General features: G+C 42.1%; 1 protein-coding gene across 4 annotated transcripts in view; it reads left to right on the top strand.

Annotated features, from left to right (window-relative positions):
- FNDC3B (fibronectin type III domain containing 3B) overlaps positions 1-19,981 on the top strand; it is a 206,249-nt gene that overhangs the window by 125,180 nt on the left and 61,088 nt on the right. For all 4 annotated transcript variants that reach the window (XM_054834918.1, XM_054834919.1, XM_054834916.1 and 1 more), the window contains exons 7-9: positions 9,650-9,708; positions 16,240-16,397; positions 18,631-18,690. In XM_054834918.1, coding sequence (XP_054690893.1) covers positions 9,650-9,708; positions 16,240-16,397; positions 18,631-18,690 — 277 coding nt within the window. The remainder of the gene's footprint in view (positions 1-9,649; positions 9,709-16,239; positions 16,398-18,630; positions 18,691-19,981) is intronic.

The raw sequence follows: 19,981 nt of genomic DNA, 5'->3' as shown, positions 1-19,981 counted from the left end.
GTGGGAAAATGTTTTGCAAAGAGGAGCTACATATACTTGATACATATCAATCCAACCAAATCAGAAATGAAAAGACACAGAAAAGGAAGAAAGTCAAGAAAGAAGAGAGCTAATGCTTTTTTAAAAACAAAGAAACACAAATAATTTCACTTATACCAGTTCCCTCAGCAGTCCTTAGGCACCTTCCTGCGCCTTAAGCAAGGTACCGGAAAGGACAGCAATTCATTAAAATAATTCCTTAATTGATTGTGGGGGGTTTTTTGTTGTTGTTTTGTTTGGGTTTTTTCTTGGTTTTGGGTTGGTTTTGTGTTTTGTTGTTGGGGTTTTTTTGTTTTGGTTATTTTTTTTTTTTAACCGTTGATTTCAGTCTCATAGTATCACACCTTGTGAACTGCAGCGGGCTACGGGGTAGTGATATCGAATGCTCACCTAGAAGGGATGAGACTAGAGAAGAAAAACTTCTTTTCAAAGCCTGTCTGTATATTCTGACCGGTACCACTGAGCTGCTGTGCCTCCTGGTGCAAATTCAGCGTGCAGCCCACGGGGCAGCGCTGTACGTCCCTCCCGGGCCAAACGCTGAACCTGCCGTATCCCTCAGCTGATAGGGGTAGCACTTTAGATCAAGCACTTTAACATCTTTGTCGGCGACATGGACAGCGGGATCAAGTGCACCCTCAGCAAGTTTGCTGATGACACCAAGCTGGAGGGAAGGGATGCCATCCAGAGGGACCTTGACAGGCTGGAGAGGTGGGCCTGTGCAAACCTCATGAAGTTCAGCAAGGCCCAGTGCAAGGTCCTGCACGTGGGTCGGTGCAATCCCAAGCACGACTATAGGCTGGGCAAGGAGTGGATTGAAAGCAGCCCTGAGGAGAAGGACTTGGGGCATTGATTGATGAGAAGCTCAGCATGAGCCGGCAGTGTGCGCTTGCAGCCCAGAAAGCCAACTGTGCCCTGGGCTGCATCCAAAGAGGTCTGACCAGCAGGTCGAGGGAGGGGATCCTGCCCCTCTACTCCGCTCTGGTGAGACCCCACCTGCAGTACTGCGTCCAGCTCTGGGGGCCCCAGTACAGGAGAGACATGGAGCTGTTGGAGCGAGTCCAGAGGAGGCCACGAAGCTGATCAGAGGGCTGGAGCACCTCTGCTGTGAGGACAGGCTGAGAGAGTTGGGGTTGTTCAGCCTGGAGGAGAGAAGGCTCCAGGGAGATCTAATTGCGGCCTTCCAGTACCTGAAGGGGCCTACAGGAAAGCTGGTGAGGGACTGTTTGTCAGGGAGTGTAGTGACGGGACAAGGGGCAATGGGTTTAAGCTGAAGGAGGGTCAATTGAGATTAGATGTTAGAAAGAAATTCTTTCCTGTGAGAGTGGTGAGGCACTGGCGCAGGTTGCCCAGAGAGGTTGTGGAGGCCCCATCCCTGGAAGTGTTTAAGGCCAGGTTGGATGAGGCTTTGGGCAACCTGGGCTGGTGGAGGGTGTCCCTGCCCATGGCAGGGGGGTGGAACTAGGTGATCTTTGAGGTGCCTTCCAACCCAAACCATTCTATGATTCTGTGATAAGCTGGAGAGGCTCAAGATTTTTAGCCACCAAGATTGAACTGTGTTACTAGCTGTTACACACATGAGGTTTGCCAGAACGAGGAGGCATTACCACGTAGCGTACCTCCACCTGTCTCACACACAGGGATGCTGCGTGCCTGCCTGCTCGAACAGGAGTTTTTGCCTATGCCAACGCAACTTAGAAGAGCGCTTTGAAGTTGCAGCCTGTAGCATTGAAATTATGCTAATAAAAATAATTAGAAACTTAAATAGCTATTCTCGGTTAGCCACTTTTGTTACGGATCAGCTGTGCCATTCTAAAAGTGTACTTGACAGAAAGATGGAGGGGTGGCCACTGCCCGTGGCAGCCTGTGTAGCCAGCCCTTGTTTATCTGCAAAGCTTTTGCCGTCTTCTCAAACCCACATAGCGTGCCGGCTGCTGTTACAGAATAGCAAAAGGAAGCTGCTGAAAATACAAAAATAAGTATTTTGACACAGAAAATAAGCTAAAGCAAGTACGAAAGAGAGCGCTGTAAGAAGAGGTCCTGTGTGTAAGTTGTTTGTTGTTCCAGCAGATTCAGCTTGGGCTTTCTCTGTTTCTGTGGGTTATGTCATTGTTTAATTTGGTGTTCCTTCAAACCAGCCAGCTGCAGCCATATGCAGTGCATCGCCTCTGTTATCTTCTTTGTACCTCTCACAAAGCGCTTTCTTAAGATGTAAAATGTATGTGATAGAGATGAGGGGTTGCTATATTTTACTAAGAAAGCCCTTTTCTGCCTTCTAATGGACCAACTGCGTGTTCACAGTAGGAATTCGCTCAGATCTTTAGCCAATAAAGTAGGAGTTGTTATTGCTGTCTTCCAGCAGTAGCAGGAACGAAGCAGAGAAAAACAAACCCAACGTGTCACTTACACTCCGTTTGTCCCTTGCATCCAGCATTTTGTTTCCCTTGTAGGTTACTACTGATCTTATTTTCCTTGCTCCATCCCAATGAAAAATATACATCAAAACAATATTAGGGAGCAGGGAGGATTGAATGCACTTATGTTTCTTTTTAAAACACATTTTTGCAGAAGTGACTTCATTACATACGTCTGAGTGCTTCCACGTCTGCTTGATGTGCAAACATCTGATGCTTATCCATGCGGTAGCAGGTATCTTTTGTTAAAGAAGCAGAGAGACAAAGTATATGATGTGAATTTGCGCCCCAGGTATTTTGGAATATCCTGCCCCATTGACAGGAGGATACTGAAGCAGTCAAGGTGAAACTAGCAGATTAATAGATGCGGACTATGGCCAGGAAATCTCTGAAACAGGTGATTAAATTTATGCCTAGTTTACAGTGGCGTTGAGGCAAACGCTTCGGTTATGCTTTTGCTTCACATCCCAGTGAGTCAGGATGGCTAGAGATTTATTTTTTTTTCTTATTTGAGATCTGAAAAGGTAAGTTTCTGGGATTTATGCAGTGTTTTTGGTTTGTTTGCCTTCAGTTATTCAGGGAGTGGATTGATTTTTTGCTACCTGCGTATGATTTGGTCAAATACAGAAAGATAAGCTCATAGACATCAAGTAAGGCATTTTAGCAGGAGCATTAAAATAGCAACAGTAGGAAGGCTCTTAGAAATGGAAAACTTATGTGAGATGCGCATACACAGCCATTTTTTAAGAATTAGAACATATTTCAATGATTGGATCTCTTCTTAAAGTACACTAACATCGATCTTTCTACCTTGGACGTGGGAGCTGCGGTTGTGCTTTATCGCTAGTGGTTTTAGTAGCTTTCATGTAATTAGCAGAAATTTGAAATACTTAATATTTAGAAATCTCACCCAGGTATTTGTAGGCTTAATTAATAATCTTCCTTGGTGTATTATATTCTAGCATGATGTGATTGACTGTTTTGAATAGAAACATTTCTTTCACGAGGTTTTTTTTTTTTTTATTCTAAAGGGCTCTCCATTTTGCCTGTTGTGAAAGTGGCACCGAGATGAGCTGCATAAAGCACTGTGTGTTCAGCGTGATACAGGATTTTGTAATACTTCTCAGTATGACATCTGTTAGCCAGCACATAGCCTTGCAGTTCATCCGTGACCCTGCCCTGCACTGGGCTGCCTCCCTGACAAACTGGAAAGATGCATCAAACTGGATTAGGCAGGAATCTGTCCTAGGTCTAATTTTATTCAATATTTTCATTAAGGACTTGAAGGATGGAATAAGGATTGATGCTTATTAAATTATAGTCCGTATCAGGCTCTGATAGGGTTGAGAGTGCTTGGTGGGTTAGGGGGGAGGAAGGAGGACAGGACAGGAGAAATAAAATGGTCTTGAAAGAAAAACAGTTTGATCAAGACAAGAGCAATGTATTACACTTTAGCCAGTCCTTCTCAGACCTGCTTTTTGGGTTTTTACTGTGTCGTAGTTCTGCACAGTAGTTCTGGGAGGTATAGGAGACTGTAAAAACTAGGAGTCAGGTTGCCCTGTAGACAAAGAGAAGAAACCTCAAAATGAGCTGTGTAAGCGGGTATGTTGCTCCTTACTTGGTGCTGCTAGGGTCTTGGCTGGAGTGGGGTGGCCAGGGCTGGTACTGCATCTTCAGAAGGCTGGAGAGGATTTAAAAAACATTCCAGAGGACGGCAGTAAGTGAGATCTGTGGTCTGGTAAATACAGGTATGGAAGAAATGAGCTTGCTTTGTTTAAGGAGAAAAATGCCGTCGAAACAAAGAAAGTGGTGATGAAATCATCCGCGGTGGGTGTGCAGGAAAGGAGTAATAGGTTTAAGGTGCAGCAGGAAGAGTTGAGGAGATAATCTTCCCAATGATGAGCAGAGTTAGATACTGTGGTAGATTGTCTCACCAAGAAAGTTTTGAGATTGCCATGATCACAAGGTGGGAGGTTATTTATTTAATTTTTATTTATTTTTTGAAAAATGGGCTAGGCAGACATCTCTCTGGAGAGGTTTAGGTAGAGATGATCGTGTTTCAGTGTAGGAGGATGAACTCGATGACCGTGTCACATCCCCTCCAGTCCTGGTTTCTGTGACTCAGCCGCGGCATCTGCAGTTATAGGTTTGTTCTTGTACAAAGAAATTTTTTTTTCTGTGTATTTGTACAATTCTCTGAAATGAAAAAGTCTGTACGTGTTCTTCTTTCTGTCTTAAGCTTTGACGCTGGCAGGCAGTTCACGAAGGAGCTGGGCTGTGTTTTGAAGAGTTCATTGTCTTGCAGGTTGTAGGTTGTGTTGTACGTGACTGATAAAAGATCTTTCATAGCATTAAAGCTGGTCACAGCCCCAATAAATCTGGAACAAATTCTGAGAAAGCATGTCATGTTATGACTGGCATATCTGTGAGCATGGAGCTCTGCTTGAGAATCGGACTAAAAGTTTGTGAAGTGCTGGTGCTGATGTCATTCCCTTGGAATGGAAAGGCTGTTGAAACAGTAAATACTTTCTGTGGCCAGAAGCTAAGTCTTGAGCTGGACCTTTTCCTCTCTGCAAAGGAAAGAATGCAGAACAAACCTAAAATGTGTATTTGCAATGGGAAAATCTTAATTAGTTTAGAACTTTTAGCTATTTCAAACCATTTACATACACAGCTGCTGTTAATGCAAACATGAAAACTATTCATGGAAACTTCAAACTTACCTTGAAATGACAAGGGTTTTTTTTCTTTTTCCTTGTTTTTTTGAAGCTGTGCTTGGTGTTCAAAAGTATGGTTGGAAAGGTCTGAAAATTATACTTGTACTGTACGTGCAGAAAGGAACATAGACGCAGGCTGAGAGAAGCATATAAGAAAAGGCTTTAGTTCAGCAAGACTTAACACTGCAACCCTGTTAGCACCAAACAGCTGCTGGGAAAGCATTTAATTTTTAGGGGCATTTACTCTTGGTTGTATCTGTGGAGTTTTGATTATGACCCAAAACTCAGGGGTGGGGGGGGAGGAGAGAAGAAAAAAAAAAGAGATGACCAAAATGCAAACTGAGTTGTGGTCCAGGTCTTAACAGCTGGCTTCTCTGCTGCGAAAGGTTAGTCTGAAACATTGGATCCAAATAACCCACAGCCTGGGGATGAGAACCTAATGCTGTAGCTTGGGACAGCTATAATATCTCTCAGACACTGAGATCTACAGGATAACTCAGATTTTTGGACTGTCCCTCAGAAGACCCCACTGAGCATTCACAAGGAATTCATCCCCACCCCCAGCTTCCTCCTAGGAGGAAGAGTTTTGCCATGGCAGATGTGGGGAACAGATGTTGAGAGGAAAAGTTAAAGCGGGACGATGACCTGAAGTGTTAGTTGGGCTCTTCCTTGACGTGACTGAACTCCTGTTCCCCATGGCAAAGCAGGAAAGCAGCGCGTCCGCTGCTGGTCTCTGCACACCCCGGTGTTAACGTCGGGCGGTTGACGTACAGAGCTTTTATGTGTTCCTGTCAATTACTCAGTGCTCAATTAGCTGAGGAAGAGACAGAGATTTAAAAGCAAACCAGCTGTCTGTTATCCAAGGACAGTTAGTGCTAAGTAGGTGAATCATGCTCAGCCACCCACCACCTTTCCCAAGCAGTTGTAGGTAATTTTTCTGAATTTTAGTCTCCTGTTTTACATCAAGGCTTCCTCTTTCCTTCCTCCTGTTCTCCCCTGCTTTTCCACGACAGCATCTGTGATGTCTGGGAGACGCTCATGCTCCTTGTCCCTAAATGCTCCAGTGAGCCGATGTAGTAGAAGAGTCCTCAGTGGCTGATGAGTAACAATAATAACGAGCTAGGAAAAAAGGCTTTTCACCAGTTCTGTATTATCAGCGTAGAGCATACAAGATTTTTATCTTATGTGATGTTGAGGTTGACACTGAATGTGTTATGAGAGACGTTGGCAGGTAAGACCAGCTTCCTACTGAGGCAGGGATTCACAACCGGTCTCGCTCTCCTTAGCTTAGTCTAGCTCAGGAGACTGTGAATAATTATGTTTATTACTGAAAGGAGATCAACCATCCATAGAAGCCTGAGAATTTTTATGGCTCTTGAAATGGGAAACTAAGTATTTGAAATACTGCAAGATTACGACAATTCTGTGAGCTACTTTCTCTCTCCCAAAAAGGTTGGCTTCAGTTTTATTAACAAGTTTTTCCAGGGGGCAGTCTTGCAGGGGTTTTTTTGTTGTTGTTTTCTAGCTTTCAGACAGATTGGGCTTGATGACCTCTCTTGAGGTCCTCTTCACTCATGCGTATTTATTGCTCTCTGTCTTTAATTTTATATTTGCTCTATTTTCACAGGGCATTACCTATTATTCATGGGGTTTTTTTGGTTTTAATTCAGTGCGGGGCTCTGAGGCACACACTGTCCTTTCCATGCGGTACAGTGATTTCAAAGCTTGTGATGAAAGGGCACTTCTTACTATAGACTTTTCTGTCTTTGCTGCTCTTCTTGTAAAATGATTCATGGCATTAGCAAATCAGCGACAGGGGATACATCGGCTCCGTGCACGTGAAATGATTGGGGTGTGTACCGTGTGTGCAAGTGATCCCTTGCACCTGCCCAGTCTCACGTGTGAACGCTCGGGAGGTTCAGCGCGGGGGATATCTGACACAGTTGGTCAGCGTACGTGCACCATCTGATCCATCTTAGTCTTTAGAAAATGGGATGCAGCGTCCATCCATATATATGTATTATTCGACAACTTTAATTCTTAATTTTTTTTACATTCACATTGTCACCTTAGGTCTGTGTGTGTGTCCCATTCTCTCTCTCCCTGTCCCCAAAATCTTTGAAGAAGACTTCTCTTCTTCCACCTCCAGCTTATCTGTATAAACTCTTGGTGACATAAATATCCAGTGTCCACATAATAGTCCTGCATAACTCAAACCTACAGTGTATCTGGTACTCAGAGCTTTCTCCTTGGGAACAAGCTACATATTTGGGGAGCTGATATAAGAAATTTCCTTTGCAGAATTCTTCATTGAGAAGTCTGATGTACTACTTTTTCAGTTATTTATTTGCTGGGTATACCCAACTCCCTTAGGTCTTAAAGTCAGTTCCTGTATTTGGAGCAGTTTGAACCTTCAGCCCTGACCTGCAAGGGTCAGAGGACTTAGTTACTGTACAAAACAATCGTTCTTCACGGGGGAGAGAAGTGAGATCGCTTTGGGGTTTATTTTCCTCTCCTGCTTAGTGTGACACAGATAGCATCCTTGCTAGAAAGCAGAGAGAGGAAAGAAAATTCAGTCCACATGTTTGGGATTTAAGGTTGAGAATGATTCACACTTAGCTTCTGGGGGTTGTAATTAGGGGTGACATAATAACCATAAACTTTCAATAAAATAGTAGCAGCATTTTTGTTACACTCTGTAGCTGCAGAAGCTGCTTCTGATTAGCATCCCTTTGAGATAAGCCTACAGGACCTCGCCAGTTTCCAGATCTGGATCCAAGGCTTTTGTGGCACAGTCCTACTTCTCTACTGATGCTGAAGGGAGCCCTGAATTCTGAAACACCCCAAACTTTGATGACATTTTCACTTGGATCAGCATCTCAACCTTTTCCTTAGCCATTTTAGTCCATCGGTGTATTTTTTCAAGTCAATATTTTCTTATGCTGGCTAAATCTGGCCAGTTTATACACTTTATAATACACTCTAAGGGTTATCTAGTATGGAAAAAACCAATCGTGCTATCCTCCTCCTGAATTATTACTACTCCATTCTTTTTCCAAGTGGCTGAGACTAAAAGGAATCCAGGAATGCACGGAGCAGGAGATCTGTCATTCCCACTCCACACCAAGGTGCATTCTTGTAGGGAGAGATGGGCATTTACACTGGAGTTCTGCCATCAGCATTCAGCCAATTCTATTTTCTGGCAGCCGAGCACATGGAATTTTTAAAAAGATGATGTACTTTTTTAAAGCAGGTCACAGACTAAAATAAAGACACATTCTTGGGCTACGAGAAGTAGGTCAGGCTTTGGGGGAATGATTTGTGAAAGCTGTTGATCTGATCTTACCAGTTTTTCTTTATTAATATTTTTTGCTTCCTATGCCAGATTTGTACGCTTTTTGTAAAGAGGTCCTGCTCACTTTGCTTTAGGTGCAGTGTATTCTTCTGCTTTGGCTAGCAAACTTTTTACATTAACTTTAAAAAAAAAAAGGGGGGGGGGGGAAACCCCAGAAAAAATATGTTCCTAGTTTTCCATTAGAGAATACTGTAGTGGAAAGTGAGGCCTCTCTGTGCTGCGGTCCAAAAGGAATAAGGCTGCTTTGTGTCACCTCATTACTCTAAGCTGATGTTTTACCTCAGGACTTCTTTTGGGGGCAAGATGGAGAAAAGGCTGATTCCACCGCTCAGATGACGGCCTCTGTAGCACCTTCTCTGCTCAATTAATCAGTCTAATTTAGGGGAAGTATTTCGCACCCTGCGCTGTGAGCAAGAGCTGCTCTGCCAGGCGCAAGGCTCAGGGAGAGAGGGTGGATTACCTGAATTAGCCTGGCGTGCCGTCGTTACCCCATAGTTAAAGGTGGCTGTTGAAAGAGCTTTGAGCGTTACCTGATGACAGCGTTGAAGGACAGGTAGCTGTGGGGTGGGTGCTGGGGCTCTGGGCAGGCACCCTGCGCGGCTCGGCTGGGCTGTCTCTGTGCGGGATGAGGATGCTCGTCTTCTCCGTAGGTAGCCTGGTGCTCTGGCGAGCAGGCGGATAGCCCGGCTCCGCAGCTGGTGGAGTGAGGATGAGTTTGGTTAACAAACCAGGATTAGGTTCAGCAGTAACTGAGCTGTAGAAACCTCTGGGCTTCTTCCACAGCCAAGCTTTGGAAGGGAACAGGATGTTTTTGCTCTGTGAAAGCAATCCCAATTAATTACATTGTTTGTGGACACCTCTACAAATAATCACAACTTTGTGAATATCTGCAATTACTGGAAGTTTCTTTCCCTCCTTTTTCTCTTTTGTAACTTTTTAAATATTAATCCATGTAACTGCATACCTTAAATTCACAAGAGCAAAACAGCTAATGCTCACGTGCAGGTAATGTGTCTGTCTCTCTCCTGTTTACAAATTTATGAAGAATAATTGACATTGTTGACATATCTGTTTAATTTTTTGTCATTTATTTTTTTCTTCCTATTTCCACATTCTCTATTTTACAGAATTTGATTCAGAAACAAAAAGGGTTCAAGACATTCTTTCTGGAATGGAGAAACCACAGGTATGTGATCCCAGATTACCACACGCACACAAAAAATAGCAAATGTGATAAGTAGATTGCGTCACAACGCACTGGTGATTTCACAGGGGAGCACCTCAGAATTTTTTCCTTAGTAGATTGCTGCTGCTTTATGTATCTTTATGTATCTAACTTATTTTGCTGGGATATAAATTTGAAGCATCTCTTGTGCTGGTGGATATTTGTGGGCTCTGCCCACTGCGGGCATCACGCCAGTCACCAGTTTCCAGAGAGCAGCTCCCAGTATTCATTCTGTGATGGGGAACCCTGTGCACTGGGGAGATTTACATAGCTCCTACCCCTCTTCCCTGGGTTTCATTTTATTTGTCATGAGCAATTTGTGTCTGTAATCATGATTAAATTAAGCTAATTCTATTACTCAATGGCAATTACTATATTCTACATTTGTCTGAGCCGTAAAAGCACGTGAATTGTAATGGAACTGAATCACCATGTAAATAACCGTAATGCTGGGTGTGACCGCAGTCAGGTAAGGTTATTAATAAATCTGGTTGTAAGGCCTTTGAATGTGATGTTTTTCTAGTTTGGTGTGTCAAATGAAAACCAGAAGTGTCTTGTGGGTCTAACTGAACGGTCCAAAGAAGCACTTGAAGAAGCAGTCATGAGGCAGAGGGAGATAGCTGTGCTTTGGGAGTTTTATCTCCTTTGCTCTGTCAGAGCTCAGGCCTTTCTCTCTCTAGCTAGTAAACAAATAAGCAAATAAAAATAATTTAAAAAAATGGTTGGAAAGCTCACCTAAAGACTGGGTTCAGCAGTAGCTGATAGAGGCTGATATAAAGAAATTCAGCGGTGGGAGCATGAAGGGGTGGCTGTTCCTTAGGTGCAGAAGTGGCAGAGCTCGGGGAGAGGCAGGCATGAGCGCAGGCTGAGTTTTATTTTTAGGCTCTGCTCTCTTGGATGCTTTTGTTCTGAATGAATACAAAAGGTGTTGGGTCTTAAATTGCTCAATCAGTAGGTGTTGGATCCTAGTGTCATGCATCTAGAAGAGCAGGTTCAAAGCCAGCCAGAATCTAAACCAGATCTGCAGAGATGATCAATACCGGGGGCTACAGCCCAAGTTTCTGTTTGCAAGAAGGAACGTTGCTTTTTTCTCATGTAGAAACAAGTGACAATAATAAGCTGAAGTCTTGAGAGAAGAGTTTCTGGGAGATCAGAAGGGAAGAAAGTGCACTTAGCACAAAATTAGGCTAGTTTATTGTGCAGTGAGTCAGTATTTTTGTACTGAGGACTACCTCAATGTTGCTCATCTGGTAAAATGCCACAGTTAGATGCCTTTTACAAAGATCTGGAGAACTGACATGAAAAATGTTTCGTACTTAGATTTATAAAGGTAAGAAGCTATTTGAGCAGTTTGCAGGCTTCTGAGCTGTACAATTAGATTTATGGTAACCAGAGCATTTAAAGCAGAGGGAAGCAAAAGCCCAAAAATAGACAAAAATTGTTTTCCTTGAATCATTTAAAAAATAGGAATTTAAAAAAAATAAAAATCTAAACCATGACAAATGCTAGTTCAATAATAATGACATTTAGTGAGAAGATGCTGGAGATTATCTACTATTCTCTCTGAAACTTTGACATTTGTGAGTAATTAAACCCGTAGGAATCTCACAAACCATTAGTTGCTATGAAGGATTATGTGTATGCCTAGTCAGTATTATATCTGATAGAAATATATCATGTTATGCATAAATAGTCAGCTGGGCCATATTTCTTGGTAAGCCTTATGCATATATGAATGAAAAAGAAAACAATGTCTAGAAGAAAACAATTGTGTGAAAAGAAATGACACAACTGAAAGGGTATGGAGCAGTAAGTCAGTGGGAAGCGGAGCGATGCTCTGTCTGCAGCACGTGGCTTTGATGTGTCCAAGGGAGCAGCTCTCCCCACCATCGGCGGTGGTGAAGCCATCTGGAGGGATGAGCTCTCTGAGCAGCTCCCGTGGGAGGCTCCTGCCCTGAGTTCAACCAAAAAGCCAAACAAAGAGCAAAGCTCTTCCGTAAGACTGAGAGGTGGGTTTGACCTCAAAGACTGATCTACTCTCAGTTTAAAAAAAAAAAAAAAAAGAAAATTCCATTTGAACACAATCAATTCCCTCTCCCACACAGGGCAGCTCGACAGTGCCAGATCCTAGAGTAAGGGTGGTGTACAGGAGGAGAGTTTTCCTAACAGCTCGTATCTGGTATCTTTAATCTACCTTGCCCAGGTACCTCCATCTGACAAAGTCTCTCTCATCTTTCCGAGTACAAAAAATACACGCTTTATAAATTATGAATTTATAAAAACTCTGTTTTCAATAGTAGATGTTACCTGTTTGAGACATGTGCAACCAAACTGTAAATTTAATTATAATTTTGTCCTTTGACAGCAAAAATTTAAAAGGAAGCCTTTTGGTTTCCCCCCCACCCCCATGTTTTTATTTAAACTGAAATATATTTTTAATTCACACTATCACAGACAAAGTAAGCATTCTCTAAAGCGAATACCTCAGTGAGGGAAGGGAAACTTGACTCTGGCTTTCCGAAGTGGCAGGGGGCTGCCGAGCGGCGCGGGGGGACATCACCTCCCGCCGGGAAACGCCGCGGGTCTGCGGAGCCAGAGCTCGAACAGTAGTTTGACTTTCCACAAAGCAGCCTGCTCCTGCTGACTTGCTCTGCAGCAAAACTCATATTTAATCATCAGGATTTTTGCCTAAAATTGCAGGATTAGAGCCGTAGCTTAAAAGCGAAATCTCGACCCGGTGATAACCGTGAATTCATTTGACCCCCAAGTCTTTCAAACGTTGCCCTCGAGGGAGTAAATGAATGTTGCTTGCAGTGTAGTTCTCACACATACAATGAGCCCCGAACCACACGATGCCTGTGAATGCTAACCCGGAATTTGAAAGATAATGAAAGTTGTACAGAAACATTGTTCGTTACCTGAAAGACGGGAAGGACCGATATTCATCAGTCTTGTAACCTTATTAAAGCAGTGCAGGAGCTGGGATTCTTTCCCAGGGGCTTTTATAAAATAATTATTTACACCACTGAGTTTTGGTAGCGTAGAAAGCAGGCATTTACTGTGTAAACTGAGAAGTTTTCAGAAACTAATTAACTGTGCTTTTCACCAGACATACAAAACTCCTTGTGGGACAATCTTTTGTTAGGTCTTGGCTAAAAGGCCAAGCCAGTCCCGTTCAAAGCGAGCACAGCAATTTTGGGGACAGATGAGACAGGCGGGGGGAACCAGAAAGCAGCACAAAGGTTTACCTGCCCAGCCTCTGAAGAGGTGCTCTGCCTGCTTATAATTTGGTTGAGTGAAATTAGGGCACCATTAATGAACAATACACTGTTTGTTTTTTTTTTTTTCTTGCGGCTAAGGATTCGTGCTCGCAAGTTCAGCAGTGACATTCAGCCCACCATCGTCATGTTATTAGCCGGGCTGTTCCCGGCAGCATGGAAAGGGCTGGTCCAGATCTGTTCGGTATCTTTTGAAAGGTGCTTGTTTTCCCAGGTGTAAGTGAGAAAAGTTGGAGTTAAAGCTACTGAGCTGGTTTGCAAGTGCCTGCTTGTTATTCTCAGCGTATCATAACCCCATTTATTTAACTTACCCTTTTTCACAGCAAAGCTAGTACTTCCTGCTCCAGGTAGGAGTTCCTTGGTGAAGTTAAGTGGTGGCTTTGGCCATGAAATCAGATATCGAAGAGATATGCCTTTGGCTGCTAAACGTGATGTGATATCGAGCCTGTTAGTGGGTGAGCAGCAGATAGGTTTATCTCGAGCCGCACAAATAAATCCGTTCCCAGTGCTTGCGCTGACGTGCACGGTACTGCTCTGCTTCCTATACCCAGGGAGTGTATAGATTTGCCTTTGCTGACTTTATCATACAGGCAGTGACCCCTCGCTTGCTTTACTACACTTGCTGTGTGTACTCAGTGCGGCTAAGAATTGTATTTAATGATTTCTGGTGTTTAAGCTTCCACCAGTAGTTACTGCGTACATACCACCACCAAGGCAGGCCAGCAGCCGCTCGGATGGTGTAGCTGGAGCAGCTTAGCAACTGGGTTTGGATTTTTATCCTCTGCGTGGAAATGTCTGCACACTGACTTCAGAATAATAGTCCAACAGTTTCTAGTGGTTAGTCCATAAGAGACTTTCTCTTATTTTAAGAAATGATAAAAAACCCCTAACTTTTTACAGATTGCTCAAGTTCATGAAAGGCCAGAGTTTTTGCCGTACGCAGAATATATACGTGTGTCCTTGTGAGTAGTCATAGAGAAAAACATTTCACTAGAACATTGGCAGGATATCATGCCTCCAGCTCCAAGTCTGTCTGAATTTATGAAAAACAATTATGCAAGCATATTTCCATAATAAAAGAAACTGCCCGTTGATGGGCTGAGCTGGCATAGTAGTAATGTATGTTAAAAAAGTAGTCTATTTGGATCTTCCTGTCCAGTTTTCTGATGAAAATATTATTTAAATTACATGCTTCTAGCTCTAAATATCTTTGTCACAATTTCGTTCACATACATGTGTGTATATATATAGATCTAAAAAATTTAACTTATCTGTCTTATTTGAATCATTCAAGATTCTTAGAAGCTATCTAATCCAGTGTCAGTGTTCACTGGTCCAAGTTTTTGAAGCAAACATTGATTTCATAACATCAGAAAAATGTGACTAGAGCAAGAAATACCATGGAAATTAATACAAGAATTTGCGTGTTTGTATTTTTTACAAAAAAAGCTCGATACTACTTAAAACTTTTTGCCTTAGAACTTGTTTTTCACTTCAGGTTGAACAGAGGTTTTCTTTTTGGCAACATTTAAGCGTGCTGCTATAAATTAAAAATCTTTAACTTTTCAGAGGTGTTTAAGATAAGATGAGACGTTTCGCGGTGTCACATACTTGTCAGTCTGTTAAAAACAGATTTACGACTTGCTCAGAAATAATCTCCTTGATATATGGGTAACACACACAACAGTCACGGTGCTTTTCAGCTGGAAGCAACGTGTTTTCATGTGAGAAGTTAAATATTCTCCATTATAGAAAGATATCCAGAAGCTGGATTTGTAAACAAGCAGTTTACAAGTTGATTGCTAATATTTCATTACCGAATTATTTATGGGTAAGGTGTTTCAGTTGTATCAAGAAAAGAATAGGAAATATTTAACTAAGTACCTGCATCATTCATCTTACACCTTCTGAAATAACAACGCTTTGGTCTGAGTGTCGGAAAAATCTGTTAAAATGATAGAACCAGTGAAATTTGATGCAAAGGAGAAATGAATAAAGAATATAAAACCTTCTGCTTTGATTTCTCCTCATGGAGACTAGGTAAAAAAAAAAATTCTTTGCATTTTCACTATAGTTAAGAATGTAGTCGTTTTCATTACGAAAAGTGGAGAGTTTGTGGCAGGGAGCTTGAGGCTTTGAGGCTTCCCTGGGCTTTTCTCAGAAGGCATGCGCAAAAATCTTGTGCTGTCTTTCCAAGATAGCCAATGCAACCATTGTTTTTTATTTCTTTTTCTTTTGAGACAGCATGTGGGGGGATTTTTTTTTTCTTCTTCTTTCTTGGCTTGATAACAGAGGGCTGTTCTCTGGGAAGTGCTGATCAGTACGTGCAGCTGATGAGCGATGCCTCCGGCCCTGTGCCAGCCGGCTCTCCCGGTGAGAAAGGCGATGCCAGTTCTGTAAGCTCCGTCAGTCCCGAGTTATGTGGACCTGCGGTTCCAGAAGAATACAGCTGCACTGGTGGGGTGATAAAGTTGTTTTGGTGCAGGGGTTTGAAGTATTTTTTTTTTTTTTTTTTCCGTGTTGGATTAAAAGAAAATCCTCAGCCATCTGCCGTTGAGGTGTTGCTATAGAGCTGGCCCAGGGGTGACTGTAGATCATACATGCAGTCTTTCTCTCAGGGCACAAAGTGATTGATTTGTGGTCTAATTTTTAATTGACAGGTTGGACTTCTATTATGATTCTCCCTTACACTTTTGAGTCAGCGTAACCTTGCAGATTGAATTGGGGTTTTTTTTCACTGATTTGCAGTTGAATTATTGCTGTTTCAAATTACAAGAAGGAACAGGATGACTGAAAAAGCCATCAGGGTTTTAGTAGAGAATCTCCCTAACAAAAGCTTTAGAAAAATAATTGCAGAGAAAACAATCCATAGCATAGAGTCTTTGTTTCGCTTAGTTCTACTTGCCTTCTGGTAATGGCCTCGGCAGCAGGTACCTCCAGAACGGTGCAGGGCGTCCTTTGCTGGATGCTCAGCCAGCTTGCTGCGGGGGGACATCTCTCTGTGGTTCTCATCTGTTAGAGATTAGTTTATACCATGAATCTGTATTTTTTGTTTGTGTTATTGATGACTGTTTCAGACCCTTTACTTTTCACCTTTAGTTCTGAAATTTCCTTTTTATGAGAAGTTGATTGTGAAGATGCAAGCAAAAAGCAAATACTTAAGAGGATAGCGGTTTTCTTGGAATTCAGAGTAACTGATGGGTTTTTTTTGTAGGTTACAAATATTCAAGCAAGAACAGTTTTACTTTCCTGGTCACCTCCCACCGGCCTTCTAAATGCAGATAAACACAACAACGGTTTGCCTTACACCTGTACCTACGAGGTTGCCTTATCAGATAAAGGGAGGGATGGAAAATACAAGATAATTTACAGGTAACCATGTCATTTTTACACTTGTGTTGCTCTCAGTTTATGTTTTTGTTAGGAATAAATTCTTTTAGCTTTTCAGGGTGTGTTTTGGCATGCCTATTAGTCACAGAATAAAGGCACATTTGCAACACCCGGTAATTGCTCCCTCGCTGTCCCGTCAGCCCCCCCTGTGCCGGAGCAGCTTGCGGCGAGCTGGCTGAGTGCATGTCAGAAGGTCCCTAATTGCCTCCCCCGGCACGTGGCAGATCTTGCGTACGATGCTGTCTCTCCCATTGCCAATGAAAAGGTTACTTTTTCTGTCATGCTAAGTGTCAAAAGCTTTGGTGTACACCGGGCAGGCAGGATAGCTGCCTTCCTAATGGGCTAAATTTGTGTGGACTTGCAGAATTAAGAACAGTAAAGCTTGCTTTTTGAGATAATGAGCAAAAGTTTGAGGGCTTTACTGCTTTGTAGCTTCTTAGATGAGCAGAGGAAGGAGCACACCAATCAGTAGGCTGCACAGGCTCTCCAGAAAAGCCCGGATACTTGGCTCTCAGCAGTCTTCAGTAAAAATTCTGGGGGATTTATCTGTCTGTCCTTCCAGTGATCCTCTGAGCTCATTCTGTGATCAAGTACATATGGTGTTATGCCTTTCTTTTTCACTGCTAATGACATCTAGGATAGAAAATTTTGAGATCTGACCTTGGCTGTTGTGAAATAGCTAATCCTTCCCAAATCTCATTAAATAGAGTCCAGGTGGTACAGCGTTTATGGAATTACCTCTTGAGACCAAGCTATCTCCTTTCTTAAAATGTCCAGTGAATTAGAGTATTCCTCCTGGCATGCTAAAGGCAGGTCTATGTGAACTGTCTTGGGTAATTTAAAAAGAGCATAATTAACCAGGGAAATACTGCCTGATCTTTTTTCTGGTATTTACACTAGCTATTTGTGAGCCAGTGTGAGCATCTCTATAGGTTAATGTGTGCTGCTGAGCTCTTAAAATGGGAAGGACACTTTCTAGTACTTCTTGTGCTTGCTGGTGTGATGGCTTGCACATTTTCTCCGGGTTATGAAATGTTGTGCATCTGTTTTAAAGCTGCTCGTAGTAATCTGTCTTCTGCTGCTGGCCAGAGTACAGCCATTAGCTTAAGGTGGTACGCTCCGTCACGAGCAGCAGTAATCGTTATTACTATAGGCAAAAGAAAGTCTGCAATATGTTGAATACATTGTCTTTGCAAAGAGGTGCACTCATTTCAGAGGGGAAAAAACCTGAATTTGCAGAGCATTGAAAAAAAGAAGGGTTTTTTGTGGATTTCTGGCAGCCCAGCAGGCATGTGCCTTCTCGTTGATTTTGTTCTCTTGATTTTGAGATATCTCCCTGTATTTGTCCAACTATCAATGAAATATTTCTTTAGGCTAAATTGAGAATGTTCTTGTTTCCTATATTTTAATAAAATCGTGAATAAGCCAAGCACTTACATGAGCTGGCTAGTACTTATTAAGCACTGACCCGTACCTTAATCTTCACAGAATTGGCAACACGTGACTGAGCCGAGTGTTCAGTTACCAGCAAACAAACCGAAAGGAGAAAGAATAGCCCTAACTGTGCTGGCTACGTATGAAATTAATGGATGATATGCTGGGTTTTTTCCTAAAATGTCCGAAACACTGTGCTTTTACTTTTCTTGGTATTGAAAGAGATCTGGGTCCAGCTGTCAGGGTATTAATTAAACGTCATCTTGCTGTGGTCCTCACGGAGAGTGCGGCTCTGGAAGAGAAAGCAGATAAGTGAAACAGCTTTGCAAGAAAATCCACTTTTTCATCTGAAGTTCAGTGACTCTCACTTTATAAAAAGTATTTTAAAATAATGCATGTGCAGAAAGTATCGTATTGATTCTGCTTCTTTCAGCTCGGGGAGGATTGAAAAACACAATGAGCTTTATGCAACTATCAATAAAATCTAAGGATAGCATTGAAATAAACCCGTATAGCCAGTTTACTGTATAAATTGGGATGTTAACTACTTTTCTGTTATCTATGCTGAGCTTTATAAAGTTTTCAAGAAACATGAAGTGCGTTGACAAATTGTCGGTATGTTGTTTACTACTGTTTTTCTGTGGTGGGATGTTTTTTTCTTCTTTCAAATCATAATATGAGAGAATCGCTAGTCACTGGAAAATCACTAGCTGTGCTAAGTGTGATACTGCTCTTCATAATTTATTGATTTGTTGGGTTTGGGTTTTTTTTTCCCCTGCAGTGGAGAAGAATTAGAATATAACCTGAAAGACCTTAGGCCAGCAACAGATTATCACGTCAGGTGAGTTAGCGCAACTATGAATGTCACTTAAATATAAACTCCGCAATTATACGAGAATAAATGTGAAAGTTTTTCTTATCTAACTATACAGCGTAGCTCAAGAATTTCATGGTCACCTCTGCAGGTGTTTTTTCAGTGGCTTTTAAATATTTTCTGATAGTTTTTATCTCAGGCTTTAAGTCAACGAGAGTGCTTTTGGAACAATACATTTTCAGTCATGTTGCTATAGTAGGAGGAAAAAAGACATCTATGTATCCATATTTCTGTCTGTATGTGTAACAGGTCTGGAAGTGCTTGTGTATGAAAGTGAGATAAGTCAAGCTTCTTCAGACTTTGACTCAAGCAACTGGCTTTTCTTCAGTTGCTGTAACATAGCTGTGCTAGCACTGAAAGTACTCCAGCACAGTTGCTTCACAGATACTCCTTGCTTTGTGGAACAAATCTACTGATTATGGATCCATTGGACCATAGTTGTTTCAGCATTTCTTAAAAAAAAAAAAAAAAAAAAAAAAAAAAGATTCACACTGGCTTGTCTTGATATTTTCAGAGCATATTTCTCTTTGATTCTAAAAATGTGTTTTACACATTTATTAACTATTAACACATTCTCAGTTTTGCTCCCTGATACTTTAAACACCATCTGTGTTGTTACCTGCTCATACTGCATTTTTTTTAAAGACTTCGCTTATGAACCAAGGCTTCAAATTCACATCCTGTTCGCTTCTGCTCAATATCCTTTTAAAAAAAATCCTTTCACTCCTGTCTGTTGTTTCCTTCTGTTTTTCCAGACAAGGGCTTGGTTTGGCGTGCCTTTTCACATCAAGGCTGCTACTGTTTGTAAAACTTTGAAGAACAAACACTTTGCTTCTGAGCTCTAAAAAAGACCTAACACCAAAATGTGTCTGGCTTGCTCTGATATTATAGCTTCTTTTTTTTTAAGGATATTTTCTAGTGGAGCCCTTAAATGAACTTTTTAAATAGAAGCACAAGACCGGAAATAACTTCTGGTAAATAAGAGACCCGGACTCCCAGGTTGGGCAGAAGTGCCAGCCCTAGCAGCAAATGGATGGTAGCGAGGAGGAGAAGGTTGTAAAACACTGCTGAGCTTCCTGCCATAAGCAACTGAGCATCACTTTTAAAGCCAGCTTCAAGCAGCAGAGCGGTCGCCAAGTGCAGCGTGGCGTTGAGATCCTGTGCCATTTTTAGGGGCGTTGGGGGCAATTGCCCTGTGTCCTGGCTGACTTCTTTCTCCCTACCTACAGCTCCCTCTGCCTTTCTGCAGGTTTGCCAA

This window comes from Grus americana, chromosome 9 (assembly GCF_028858705.1).
Source record: "Grus americana isolate bGruAme1 chromosome 9, bGruAme1.mat, whole genome shotgun sequence".
Classification (NCBI taxonomy): Eukaryota; Metazoa; Chordata; class Aves; order Gruiformes; family Gruidae; genus Grus; species Grus americana.
The sequence above is the reverse complement of the archived record's forward strand: the minus strand, read 5'-3'. Positions and strand labels throughout refer to the sequence as shown.